We start from the raw sequence: 14,336 nt of genomic DNA, 5'->3' as shown, positions 1-14,336 counted from the left end.
TTGAGGAAGACTAATTAACAAGGATTTTCTTGCCAAAAATGTAACTGCATTAAATTAAAGGTGCTATAGATAACACTAGTCATTAGTCATTTATCCAATCAGATGCATTCCATTTGGGGAAATGGGATGTATGGAGGGGATACATGCCTGCTACATGTAAACATTAATTTTGGACCTGCATTTAATTTTTTTATGATTAATTAATCATTTTCTTTCTAAAAGCTCTATGGATGTATTATTATATTTTTCTTTTAATGATGAGTCAAAATACTGATTCCAAACCCCATGAAAGCACACATGTGAAAATTGCAATATATTACCAATTTTATTAAATTCCCAACTATATCCAAGGGCAAGTTTGAATATTACTTGCATAATATACGCTATGATCCGATTTTTATCTGCGTACTGCAAAAGTCATGAAAACTCCATTGTTTCTACTTTTCATTATGAAAAGGTACATTTAGAAATTGTCCACAGTTCCTCCTCGAAGCCTTCCAACGACGGAGAAAAAGTACAGCAGTACGGGTGTTAGTTAACATCACACAGCAAATGTGTCTGCGTCAAACAACCTGACAATACAGCGAGGCATCAAACAAAAGGCAAGAGAGCAAAACAGGACAATCTGGAGCTCAACTCCACAATCTTCACCTGCATTCTTTGGATTAGGCCGCAGAATGGCTTCCAGTTAAGTGTGCGATCGACGGGAGCTCTGCGCTGAAGGCCGACCATCCTTATACGGGTTAGATCAAAACAAGTGGTCCTGAACGCATTTTATGGCAACATATGATGAGGTGAAGCTCAGGGTTAACTTGGGTGCAGTTTACCCCTGTTCCATTTTGGAACCAGTCAAGAGGTTAGTAAAAAATACCCAGATTCAATAAACCCAGAGTCGGACAAATCAAGTCTAACAAACAAACCTCCAATTTCATATCCATATCATATTGTTAGTTATAATTTGGCTGAGTTACATACTTGCCAAAATTATATTTTGTTACAGAGTGAAATAAAAGCCTATACGAAATAGCCTAGCACCCCCCCCCCCCCAAATAATTACCTCATTAACTTGGGATTTGAAAGGATTCGTATTCGATGAGGGGATTTAATATTAGATTCACATTCAATATGCTTTCAAACCCCAACCCCTAGTGAGGCATTAGCACCTGTGGCACCAGTGTAGACCTCGACATTCACAAATTATGACAACACCTGATATAGGCGGCACAATATCTAAGGCCCATCTCAAATGAAAACATAGAACCAAACAAACAACAAGGCACAAAGTGTAGTGATAAAGAATGTGATGATTACTGTTAAAGTGCACGCAAGTTAATGCCTGCTGATGGCGATCATCAGTAGTTGCCAGGCCAAACGTCAAACGTGTTTGGTAAAATGCCAACAGACGTATCAGTAACTAATGAGGCCTAAAAAAAGGTTTAAGAGATGATTCTTCCATTAACACAACAATCATGTCCACCCACCATAATACATGTTATTGCATAGCCAGTACCGTTCAATGCTTGTTCACTACCAAACATATGCTGGGCCACGCCTTAGTTCAGCAACCCCATATTGGTAAATTTAGAAAATATTTTGAAGTCATGTTTCAACTCACAATTGTGTCTGCAACCTCTGATTTTTTTGTGTCCAATTCATCAGCAATAATAAATATGAAAAGCAAATGACAAAATGAGGTTGTGACACTGACAACATCCACCCAATGGCATTTCCATTATACCACGTTAGGCTGAGAACACACTGAATAAGTAACGTTACTGCAAACTGCATGCAGAGCGACAGAAGATAGTAAGCAAGGCCACTAGGACAGAGGCTTCGACTCTCAAAAAGTCCAACTGTTTTGTAAGTCCAGTTCAAAATAAAAGCCCCAGAAAAATACTATATTGTAAGCCCATATGGGAAAGATTTGTGGTACCCCCTATTGGCCAATTTAAAGATAATTCTGCAGACATAGTTCAACATAAACATCTACCAAGTTTTATGATGATTGGACAAACTCAGTGATTTGTGAGTCGGGCCCATGCACGTGTTTGGAACTGGTGGCGCCCCCTATTGGTCATTTTTACAAATATTTGGGGACATGTTTCAAGAGCTTGATTAAAAATATGCTCCCAGTTTGGTGATGTTTGGACAAACCGTCATTGATTTGCACCAGGACTACACGCGGTTGGAACTGGTGGCGGCCCCTATTGGGTGATTTATAAATAGTTTTACACACGTGGTTCAACAGTGTTAAGAAATGTATCCTGTGAGTTTTATAATGATTGGACAAACATTATTTGATTTATAGTCCAGTTTGTGTTAATGCCACGCCCATTTTCTGCACTTGTAGCGCCCCTTAGTGGTCAATTTCAATGAAAATGTCAAGAATGTGTAAAAGAAACATACACAAAATATAAGTGGTTCTTGAGGCAAATTTGTAGATTGAGGACAGATGTATGACTATAGCAAGTTTCATAGCAAATCTGACTCATGGCATAGAGTTATGACTTTTCAAAGTTGAGAATTTTTACGTTTAATCATAGCGCCCCCATCAGGCGGATTGGGGTCATATTTATTGGGCAGCACTTGCACACAACGTCCAATCAATGGGCAGAATTTCACATCTCTACCATACCACCTGGGATTTGCGCAAACATTTCTGAAGAAGACAAAATATAATTAAATAGCACAAAAAAACAATACGATTTCAGCTCCTTCCGGCCTCGATGGTGGTCTGTAGTGTGGTAGTGAAAGGTTAACCTTTTGTAGTGTGGTAGTGAAAGGGTTAACCCTTACGTTTGTTGGTACGTTCATGACCGGTGTTGCCTCTGAACAGCCCCCAACGCCACGACGTCTCCGTGCACACAAGTCCAGACGGATCAGTCCTCGCTGGAGTCCTCCGAGTTGTCCATGATGTCCACTTCTTCCCAGGAGGCCTTGGTGCGCTGCTCCCAGTTCCTGGCCTGGTCGATCACGGCCTGGGGCAGCAGCACCACGCAGGCCGCCAGGCCGGAGATACGGTCCTCGAACGTGGTCCCGCTCTCCCAGAGCTCCGTCTCCGTGTTGTACACGTGGACGTACTTCATCCGGTTGCCCTTGTCGTGAGAGCGGCCCCCCAGGATGTAGATGCGGTCGTCCAGCACGGCCATGCCCGGTTCGCCGTGCCCGGCCGGGAGGGGGCTCACCAGAGACCAGGAGTCGGCTGCAGGGCTGTAACACGCCACCTGTAGGTTGGAGAGGGGCATTACTTTCTATTGTGTTGAACGTCTTTACCATCGGTAATAACTAGGGACGCAGCGATGAGTCAATAGATGATCAGAGTCTGGATAAAGGAGGAGGGTGCAGTAACTCCACTTGAACTATGACACGTCAAGGCGTCAATCAAACCTCTGATCAGGGGGTGACAGCATATGCAAACATAACCAAAGGGAAACCGTTTGGATCCACCATCTCAGGGTTTTCACTAAAGACACTGACTGCTGCTTCACTGTCACCTCCACTACCATTATTTGCAACAGTGCATAGTGCACTTTATATCCTCCTACCACCACACTGAACTGAACGTGCAATACTGTTACTCTGTGACTCATGCCTTATTTTAAGTCTATATATTGTGATTCTGTGTGAAGGTAAGATTTTCATTGTACGGTATAACTGTCTGTTTAATAACTGTGCATATGACAAATGCAAATCTTTAATTTACCATTTAATCTAAAACAATGGCATAGGGGTGCAGTGTCACTATAACAATGCTCCAGCACCACCATGTGTTTATTTAAAGGGGACATGCATTGGTAATAACAACACCAGCCTACAAGCCACGGCAATGGGAGGGGGGGGGGGGGTCTGCTGATGGAGACTCAGGCGTCGGTTACACCTTTCGTATCATTTTCGTATCGTCGTCATATGCGTTTTGCCGCGACGTCGTGCGCCTCGAGTCACACTTTCGTTTTCTTTTCGTTTTTGTCACCCGAGCACACTGATGTAGTACACTGCCAAAGCAGTAGGTGGCAGTAGGTGGCAAACATGAAGGCAATTTCAACCAATCAGAACTTGAACGTTTTGTCTGAACGAGGCGTGGTCAGACCGCAACGGATCGCGTGTCGAATTCGGCTCTGAGCATGCGCGGGAGGTTAGTAGTTTACCTGCACAGATGTTGAGAGCGCATTCCCGCATTCCCGCCTCACGCATCCACAACACAACAACAACAACAACACAGCTGCTATGGCGCCGAAAGTTTCGACCTCGACCCCGTTTACCTGGACCGAAGACGAGGTCGCACTGCTGCTTGAAGTGACGATGGAGTATAAAACCAACCATTTAGCCTCGAATGTTGACTGGGAGTCCGTGACTACAAAGTATGCAGATCTGTGCAAAAGGTTTTGCGATTTGATCCCGTCTGCAGAAGAGGCTACAGCGAGTGGGAGACAGTTTCCACACCCCCCTCAAGATATCACAAAAGGTATGTTGTAGATGGATTATGTGGGTAAATCGTTTTAATTGGCAGCTTCTGTGATCAGCTCACAATATGAATATTATTACCTTTCCAATTCCAATGTACAGTGTAAAATGTGTGTGTCCCTTACCCAACCCCCCCCCCCCCCCACCTCCAATGTACAGCCCTCACCCAACCCACCCAACCCCACCCCACCCATCCAACCTCCTCCAATGTACAGTTTCTACACCAAATGTATATACACTCCTTTTCTGGACACTTTTGTATCACAAACAGTACTGTATTTGCAAATCTGATATGTCATAAATGTATAGATGTAGCAGTACTGTCTATCTGTATGTCATGTATGTCATATATGTTATGATGAATTGAAAATGGGGGACCCTGATGTAAACAAGACGAAAGTCTCTCTGGTCTGCATCCCCTTAACAATTGTATGTATTGAGCTGTACTGTACCCATTCTGCAATCTGTTAATAAACTTTTCAATCAATCAATTCAATTCAATCAACAATCACCTCGAACTAATGTTAGCAACCCTTTGTCTGTGCTGGGGGGAGGGGGGTTCAAGTTCGGGATTTGCTCTCTCTGTGCTGTTTGATTGGTTGATCGAATGTTATTATGATTGCAGAATGGGTACAACAATGCTGACTACACGCTGTTGTCGACGCGTTTTTTTTGCGTTTCTCCAAACGCAAACACAATTTTGCGTTTCAGCCGTATCCACAAAAAAATGCCAAAAAACGCATTTCTGTGTAATAGGGACATGAAACGTCATCAAAAACGTATACAAAAACGGCAGGAATACACTAGTCTAACCATGGCCTCAGTGTTCAGGGTAACAGAGCATGAGGTGAGGCGGACCTTTAAAAAATTGAATATCAGGAAGGCAGCAGGACCGGACGCGTGAATATTAAAGGCAACCAACCTGTGTTCGGCTTTTCTCTGATTGGCCGCGCCCCCCCGCCCCCACGCGCAGGCAAGCCCAGTCGTCCCACGTCCCAAATGAAATCCAAGGAGCGCAAGCGAGCGGCAGCGCGGGCAACCAACTTGTGTCAACCAACTTGTGTTCAGCTGCGGTAGCAGTGGAGCGCTATGAAATGCGCTGAACTAGAAAGCGTAATGTTATTATGTTTCGCGTCACTGTACACCAGATTCACTTGTGTATAAACAAAGCCCATACAGTTATGAAATGCGCTGAACTAGAAAGCGTAACATTATTATGTTTCGCGTCACTGTACATCACTTCAGCTCCAGCAGCAGCAGCAGCAGCACCGTTGTTCTACCAGATTCACTAGTGTATAAACAAAGCCCATACAGTTATGAAATGCGCTGAACTAGAAAGCGTAACATTATTATGTTTCGCGTCACTGTACATCACTTCAGCTCCAGCAGCAGCAGCACCGTTGTACTACCAGATTCACTCGTGTATAAACAAAGCCCATACAGTTATGCTCATATTTTGCGAATGCATAAACTATATCTTAAATTATGGCTATGTGTCTAATATGGCTGTCGCTTATCAATGACTTCGCGACAGCCATATTAGACACATCGCCATAATTTAAGATATAGTTTATGCATTCGCAAATATGAGAGCTCTGTCATTGAAGTGGGTGGTGGCACTAACAGTAGCGATTTTTATTGTTTTGTCATGACCAAACATAATCCCAACATAGATAGGAGGTGTACTGTATGTCAAATGTCGGTCATGTGGGCGTGGTGGAAGAGTTTAGTACAGTCACACAACAGAACACCAGTGGCATTAACCAACAAGGGCGCTCCTCTCAAGAGTACCTGGGGGAGCCTCATGCGCATGCGCGTCTGCCGCGTCTCGCCGCGTCTCTCGAGTCTCTCTTGCCGCGAAGGGCGTGTGCTAGTGGATTGATTGATTGGCCGTGTGGCCAATCAGAGAAACGCTGAACGAAAAGCTGAACACAAGTTGGTTGCCTTTAATATTCACGCGGACCGGACGGCATCCCCGGCCGCATCCTAAAAGTCTGTGCCGACCAACTGGCCCCGGTATTCACGGACATATTTAACCTGTCCTTAGAACAGGCTGTCATCCCCACCTGCCTGAAGAAGTCCACTATCATCCCTGTACCTAAAAAATCCAAGCCTGCTTGCCTCAACGACTACCGCCCTGTAGCTCTCACCTCCATAGCCATGAAGTGCTTTGAGAAGCTAGTAAAGGGCTACATCTGCTCCTCCCTCCCCATCAACCTGGACCCCCTGCAATTTGCATACCGCCCCAACAGGTCCACGGAGGACGCCATAGCCCATGAGCTGCACACAGCAGCATCACACCTGGACAAAAGGAAGGGGAACTATGTGAGAATGCTATTAATCGACTACAGCTCGGCATTCAATACCATAGTCCCCTCCAAACTCATAGCCAAGCTCAGGGACCTGGGCTTGAACTATGACCTCTGCCAGTGGGTCTTGGACTTCCTGACGGGCAGACCCCAGGTGGTGAGAGCAGGCAACTGCACCTCCTCATCCATCACCCTCAACATAGGGGCCCCCCAGGGCTGTGTTCTGAGTCCCCTCCTCTACTCCCTGTACACACACGACTGTGTGGCTCAGCGGAGTAACAACACAATCATCAAATTTGCTGACGACACAGTAGTGGTGGGCCTGATCTCTGCAAACGACGAGAGGGCCTACCTGGAAGAGGTCAAGGTCCTGGCGGGATGGTGCCAGGAGAACAGCCTCTCCCTAAACGTCAGCAAAACAAAGGAGATGATTGTGGACTTCAGGAGGTCGGGGGTCAAGGACTACAGCCCCCTCAGCATCGACGGGGCACCGGTTGAGAGAGTGAACAGCTTTAAGTACCTCGGAGCCCACATATCCGAGGACTTGACATGGACCACACACATTGACAGTGTTGTGAAGAAGGCACGACAACACCTCTACTTCCTCAGGCGCCTAAGGAAGTTCCAAGTCAGTCAGAAGATCCTTAAGAACTTCTACTCATGTACAATAGAGAGCATCCTGACTGGCAACATCACCTCCTGGTTTGGGAATAGCACTGCACAAGACCGAAGCAGACTACAAAGAGTGACACGTTCAGCCGAACGCACAATTGGAGGGGGGCTCCCCACCCTCCAGAACATTTACAACAAGCGGTGCAGGGGTAAGGCTAAGAGAATCATCAAGGACTCCAGCCACCCGAACAACTGCCTCTTTGAACTGCTGCGGTCAGGCAAGCGATACCGGAGTCTCAAGGCGAGCACAGAAAGACTCAGAAGAAGCTTCTATCCCCAGGCTGCTCAACGAACAATGAACACTATGCAACCATCAAATGCACATAGGGATGGGTACCTTTCACATTTGAACCGATACCGGTACCTGTGAATCGATACCAGTACCCAACGGTACCTTTTTTCGGTACTTTAGTCTCAAGAAATTTTATTTACGTACCTCAGTCGTAAAAAAAAATCCAAACTTCAAATAACTACAATTTCGACAGTTTTCGACTTGCCATTGCTCCGACTGCTTTGTTGTTGAATCAAGTAAAATCCTAGGTAAGCATATATTGTGTGTGTGAACGTTGACAAAAAAAAAAAAAAAAAAAAAAAATGTTTTTTATTTTTTTTTCGGTATCTCACTTGATTCGATACTCGGTAGTACCGACGTGTTTCGGTTCGGTACCTCAAAAGTACCGAATTCGGTACCCATCCCTAAATGCACACAGCACACACATCCACACGCACACACTCACTTTAAACAAACAACACACTGCAGCACCCACTCTCCACACTTTAGATCACCTAAACACACTTTATATTTATTGATAAAGGATTTGCACTACAACTCGTACACCGTACTGTAAATTGTACCCAAATTGTACCTCATCCCATTTCTGCTTTGCACTATATAATATTGTGTATTAGTACACTGCATAGTATATTGTATATTATATGGTAACTCAGTTACGTCTATTCTGCATCGAACATTGTACATGTCTATACTGAACACTGACCTCATTTTCTACTTCTAAATTACATGCTATACTATGTTATTTTATACTTATCTTGTCTAGCACAGTCTCTGGAGCGTAACAGTAAGAAGCATTTTGTATACAAGTATTCTGTACTTCTATATGACAACTATTAAAGAAACTTGAAACTTGAAACATTGCTATTCCTAGCACTATTTGGGCAACTTTACACGATTCCTGTGAGTCTATTGAACAAATCTGTAAGCTTTTATTAAAAAAAATTCATTGTTTTATATTTCTAATCAAGTACTCAAAAGCCACATTTTTCTCACTTTGGATTTCAGGCTGTGTTGGCCTGGCTCCGCCCATAAGCACTTTGAGTGACAGTCATCCACACAGTCTGCGACTGGCACAGAGAGAGATAAAGAGAGACTGAGGGGGATACTAAGGGAGGGGGGGGGGGGGCATAATCCCACGGGACAATGCAATTACAGCTCATGATGAATTGAAAATGGGGGACCCTGATGTAAACAAGACGAAAGTCTTTCTCTGGTCTGCATCCCCTTAACAATTGTGTGCATTGAGCTGTACTGTACCCATTCTACAATCTGTTAATAAAGTTTTCAATCAATCAATTGGTAACTTGTTTCAAATGACAATATATACCCCTGTGATTATTATTGTACGGATCGGAATACGGGCGTGCGTGTGGGAGCATGCGCAAAGATATTACAGCGATATGCTGGTGCTCGACTGCGAGGGAGATAGAGGGACACACAGAGCACTGTAAACGCTGCATGTGTGAGAGAAGACGGGTCCCCCTCTCTATCTCTCCCTCGCAGAGTCGCAGTAGAGCACTTTCTCGTTTGAGGAAGTGTCGGGTTACACTATCTGCCTCGCTCTGTTTGAGGAAGTGAAGATTTTCCACTCGCTCTGCTGTCGCTGTCAACCATAGAGGGGGCGTTATGCAAATCAGTGCTATATTCACGTCAGCAAAACTGTCAAATCAGAACAGCTTAGTTGAGTGAGGGAAGATCTCGTGAACTCGAGACTAGACTGATGAGTCAATATGGTAATTAGAGACACAGACCCATTGATACTAACCCCTAGTACTATAAAACCATGCTAAACACAGAAAAAAGCCATTTATAATGCATGTCCCCTTTAAAAAAGAAAATTGCAGTGAAAGCTTGGGGCCAGCTTATACACTGTACTTAAATTAATAACTTTTGTTTGCCATTTTATTAAAATTGTTTTTAAGTTGCAGGAAATTACATAAAATGGCTTTCTTTATTGCAAGTTTTTAGCCCCCCTCCGGAACCCCCCCCCCTACTTGAGACTCAGCAGCAGTGTGTTGCTTCAAGTAATTGCCAAGTGAAGAACAGAATAATCATTCATTCACAAGGACATGTCCTTTATTAGATACAGAGATGAGTTGTAACTCCTCTAAACTCAAGATTTGATTATCACTTGATTATCTGATCGGCATGTCTGAAAAGCTCAACCTATTTTGTAGCTGCAGTTATATGAACATTCTTACATTCTACATGGGTGGGGAAGAAATGTGCCTGTACAAATGTGCCTTTTTCTTTTCTTTTTAAACATACCTGTGCATTTACATTTACATTTAGTGGACGCTTTTATCCAAAGACTTACAAGTTCAGTACAACAAGTCAGCAGGAAGGGTACAACTCTGGCAGCTAAGGGTAAGTAACATTGTTCGTCAAACAGGGTAGAACTTGAGGGCTACAGTCTCAGTACATAGTAGTGCACAAATTACATTTGTGAGTACAGCCGTCATACCTTAAGGACGTCACGGCGGTACCCCCGGTCAACATGGCTGCCACCGACGACGTAGATGTGTCCGTTAAGGGAGGCCATGCCGTGCCAGGCCCTCTCCACCGGCCCGTCGGAGCACGCCGCCCAGTGGTTCGCAGCCGGGTCAAAGCAGTAGGTCTCTCTCAGATACGCCGCCCCTCTGCGCCCGCAGGTGATGTAGATCTTCCCCCCTGCCACCGCTCCGGCGTGGGCATAAACCTAGAGGGACGGCGAGACATGTAACCAGGGGGGATATCCGTGGTGTAATATGATCAACAACCCTCATCCCTGTAGCAATTCCCACTGGAGGAACTGATAGATTAATCAACACAACAGTGGCACCATCATGTGGACAGTAGGGGTATTGCATGTTTTTTTTTTTTTTTCTTTTTAATTTTTTTTATTATTGCAAAACAAAACTTATTAAAAGTCAGTACTCAACACACAATGTATAATGAAACTTTCAGTAAAGGTGGTTAAAATATATGCAAGTACAGAAACAGGATAAAACAAAAATAGTCAATAATAACATTTTAACCGTATACCGTGTATATCCAGCAAGTTACAATTATATAAATGTTAGTATATAATATACCCCGAATACCTATTTTCTAAAACCCTACACACATATGCTCCAGCTCAAATCCCCCCCTCCCGGACCCCCTCTTGGATAGTACCTCCATTATCCCTCACTCCTAACCAGACATCACCATTATAGGCTAGCTTTTATTCTCTCCACCACTTCTAACCACATTAACATTTTGGATTCATTGAGCCCTAGAATTCTTGCTGTTGATATTTCTTGATATATCACATCAAGATATGTAAGAAACCACACTTTCCGGCACATTTTTTCCGGTTGAAACCAACGTGATGCAATCAGTTTTTTAGCTACTGTGATACCCGATAAAACCAATCTTTTTAGTTGTGGGTTCACTGCAAACTCAAAAACATCATTCAATAGCAATACCGCGGGGTGTACAGGTATATTCCAAAATACGAGTATTGATAATTGTTGGGACACATCTTCCCAGAATGCCTTAACTGGTGGGCAGTCCCAATACATGTGCATAAATGTTCCTTCATCCCCATTTGTACATTGGGAGCATTTGGAGTCTTGTATAAGCCCCATTTTGCACAGCCTTATAGGAGTCAAGTATGTCCTGTGAATATAGTTCAGATTGATTTGTTGATGATCCGGGTTCCTTGATGTAAGTCGGACATTTGCCCAGGCTCCTTGCCAATCAAAGTCATTTTCCAGGTCTGGTATATCCCTCCTCCAGACATTGTCTAGTTGAAGGGTTTCGTACGAGGACGTTAGTAATTGATAATAAAAACCTGATACAAAACCTCCCAATGTATCTCTGTCATAGAAAAATTTGTGGTATCTGTGGTGTTCAATTGGTATGTGTAATGGAACACCGTGAGATCTCATACAAAGTCGTAACTGTATGTAAAAAAGCCATGTGGACTCGGTGAGGTTAAACTTTATGCATATTTCGACATAACTACAGAGGCCCTTGTTATTAAAAATATCCCCTAATGAGTGTATGCCTCTTTCTTCCCATACAGGGAATCTTATAGGTCGTTTTCCCATTAAGAGAGCATTGTTATTGAATATGGGAGTGTGATTATGCCATACTTGATTGTTAGGAAATTTCCTTTGTGTTTCCCGCCATGTCCTGATTGCATGGGTTATTATTGGGCCAAATTCTCGCTCACAATGCTTGATTGAAAGTTTAGTGTATGCTATGTCTTTCAATCTCTGTGGGGCTACTATGTTTTCTTCTAATTTTCTCCAAGATACCAAAGCCTCGGGGTCAAACCATATCTTCTTCAATGGTCTTAATGTGAAGGCATTAAAATATTGTAAAAAATCTGGGACTGCCATGCCACCGTCTGCTTTACTTCTCTGTGCGGTGGATCTTTTTATGCGAGGTAGTTTGTTATTCCAAATAAATTTGTATGTGGAGGTTTGTAATCTTTTCCAGTAGCCCTCTGGAGGAGGTAACGGAAGCATTGAGCTGAAGAAATTGATTCTTGGTAATACATCCATCTTAACTATTGATACCCTTGCCTGTACTGAGTTTTTAAGTTTTGCCCACCTGTCCAGGTCGTCCTTGATTTTGTTCTGTATTTTTGTGTAATTGTGCTTCACCGTTTGTCTTATGGTGGGGAATATTTCCACTCCCAAGCATCTGAAATGTTTTACCATCGGTATCGCACCTGGGAGGGTTATATCTTTTTTTGCAGGGGTGTTAAGTGGAAGGAAAGCCGACTTCGGCCAATTTATCTTAAATCCCGATAAATCACCAAAGTTCTCAATCAACTTGAGCAGATGAGGCAATGTGGTGTTGGGGTTTTGCATGAACAATATTACGTCGTCCGCATATAAACTAATTTTTTGTTGTGTGCCCTTGATTACGATTGGTTCTATGGATTGGGATTGTCTTATATATTGTGCTAAAGGCTCTAATGATAAATTGAATAGTCCGGGACTAAGAGGGCAACCCTGTCTGGCAGAGCGTGATACCGGAAAGATTTTGGAGATGATTGTGCCTGTTGTAATCATGGCCGATGGGTCCTTGTATAGTACTTTAATCATATCAATGAAACCTTTTCCTAACCCCATCCTTTCCAATACTGCCCATAGAAACGACCATTCCAACCTGTCAAATGCTTTCATAGCATCCAGGGATAGTATCGCCTTAGGTGTGATGTCCTCTTTGTCTGTATCTAGTACGTGCAGTATTCGCCTTATGTTATCATTGATCAGGCGACCTTTTATGAAGCCTGTTTGGTCCGTATGAACTAAAGACGTCATATGCTTTTGCAATCTGATGGCTAATATCTTAGAGTACAGTTTGACATCGGTTCCGAGGAGGCTTAAAGGACGGTAACTACCGCATTCAGTGGGGTCTTTGTCTTTTTTGTGAAGAACTGAAATGAGTGCGGTATTTTGGTGTTCAATGAAGCTTCCCTCTTTGACTGAGTATAAGATCATATTTAGTAATAAGGGTCCAAACATGTCCCAGCAAGAAATGTACATTTCTGATGGGATACCGTCAATTCCCGGAGCTTTGCCGTTTTTCATTCCGGATATGGCCTTCTTGAGTTCTTCTAATGTGATCGGTACTTCTAACTGTTTAGCGTCTTCATCCGTAAGTTTAGGGAGAGTAATTTGATTAAGATATGTGTCTAATTTGTCTTGATCAAAGGTCGTTTCTGAGTTATATAAATCGGAGTAGAATTCTTTGAATGTATCGTTTATTATTTTGGGTTCTGTTACTAGAGCTTGTTGTTTCCTAATGGCAGTTATATCTGCAAATTTTGCATTAATTCTTAGTCGCATGGCTAATAGGTGACTAGGTTTAGAACCTTGGAAGTACTGCTGTTGTCTAGTGCTGCGTATTTGCAATTCCGATTTTTGTCTGTACATTGCTTTGATCTCGGTCTTTAGAATGTTAACTTGGTTATCTAGTCTAGTAGAGTTGTTGTATTTTAAAGAATTAAAAAGCGTTGAGTAAAGCGTTTCCATTTCAGACAGTTTTGTGTTTTGATTTTTGCGCAATATGGAGGTAAATCTATCCGAGAAATCCTTGATCATACTCTTTACCGACATCCATAATATTCTGGGATCTTGCACCGAGTTAGCATTATCTTGTAGGAATACTGTGAGAGCTTCTTTAATTTGTGTAATGAATTCCTTGTTGTTAAGCAGCATCGAATTAAAACGCCATCTTGGGGCCCGGGTAGATAATGTACCAAATGTTGCTTTCAGGATTAAGTAGCAGTGATCTGATAGCGCATTGGGTGTCATTTCCACTTCGTATTTATCAAATATTCTCGGGGATGCAAAGACGTAATCAATTCTGGATAGTGTGTTGTGTCTCGCCGAACGACAGGAGTACTTGCGGGTCATGGGGTTAAGTGAACGCCATAAATCAGTTACTCCTGTTGATTTCGACCAATCTTTTAATGCTTTAGATGAATTCTTTTGTTCGCTGGAGAAGGAAAGGTAAGTTTTGTCCATCCTTGGGTTCCAAATGGCATTAAAATCCGCACCTATTATGTATGAGTACTCGGGATGGTTTAACATTTCTCCTGTTAGTGAAGTGAA

At 43.1% G+C, this 14,336-nt stretch overlaps 1 protein-coding gene across 1 annotated transcript in view; it reads right to left on the bottom strand.

Moving 5' to 3' along the window:
• Nucleotides 1–337: 337 nt before the first annotated feature.
• klhl22 (kelch-like family member 22) overlaps nt 338–14,336 on the bottom strand; it is a 38,876-nt gene continuing 24,877 nt past the window's right edge. Inside the window, exons 6-7 of the mRNA XM_084322663.1 lie at nt 10,202–10,435; nt 338–3,224 (exon numbers count right to left, since the gene is read on the bottom strand). Coding sequence (XP_084178789.1) covers nt 2,880–3,224; nt 10,202–10,435 — 579 coding nt within the window. The 3' untranslated portion in view covers nt 338–2,879. The remainder of the gene's footprint in view (nt 3,225–10,201; nt 10,436–14,336) is intronic.

This window comes from Notolepis coatsorum, assembly GCF_963971535.1.
Source record: "Notolepis coatsorum genome assembly, chromosome: 10".
NCBI classification, from domain to species: Eukaryota; Metazoa; Chordata; class Actinopteri; order Aulopiformes; family Paralepididae; genus Notolepis; species Notolepis coatsorum.
This window is presented reverse-complemented; position numbering and strand designations above follow the sequence as displayed.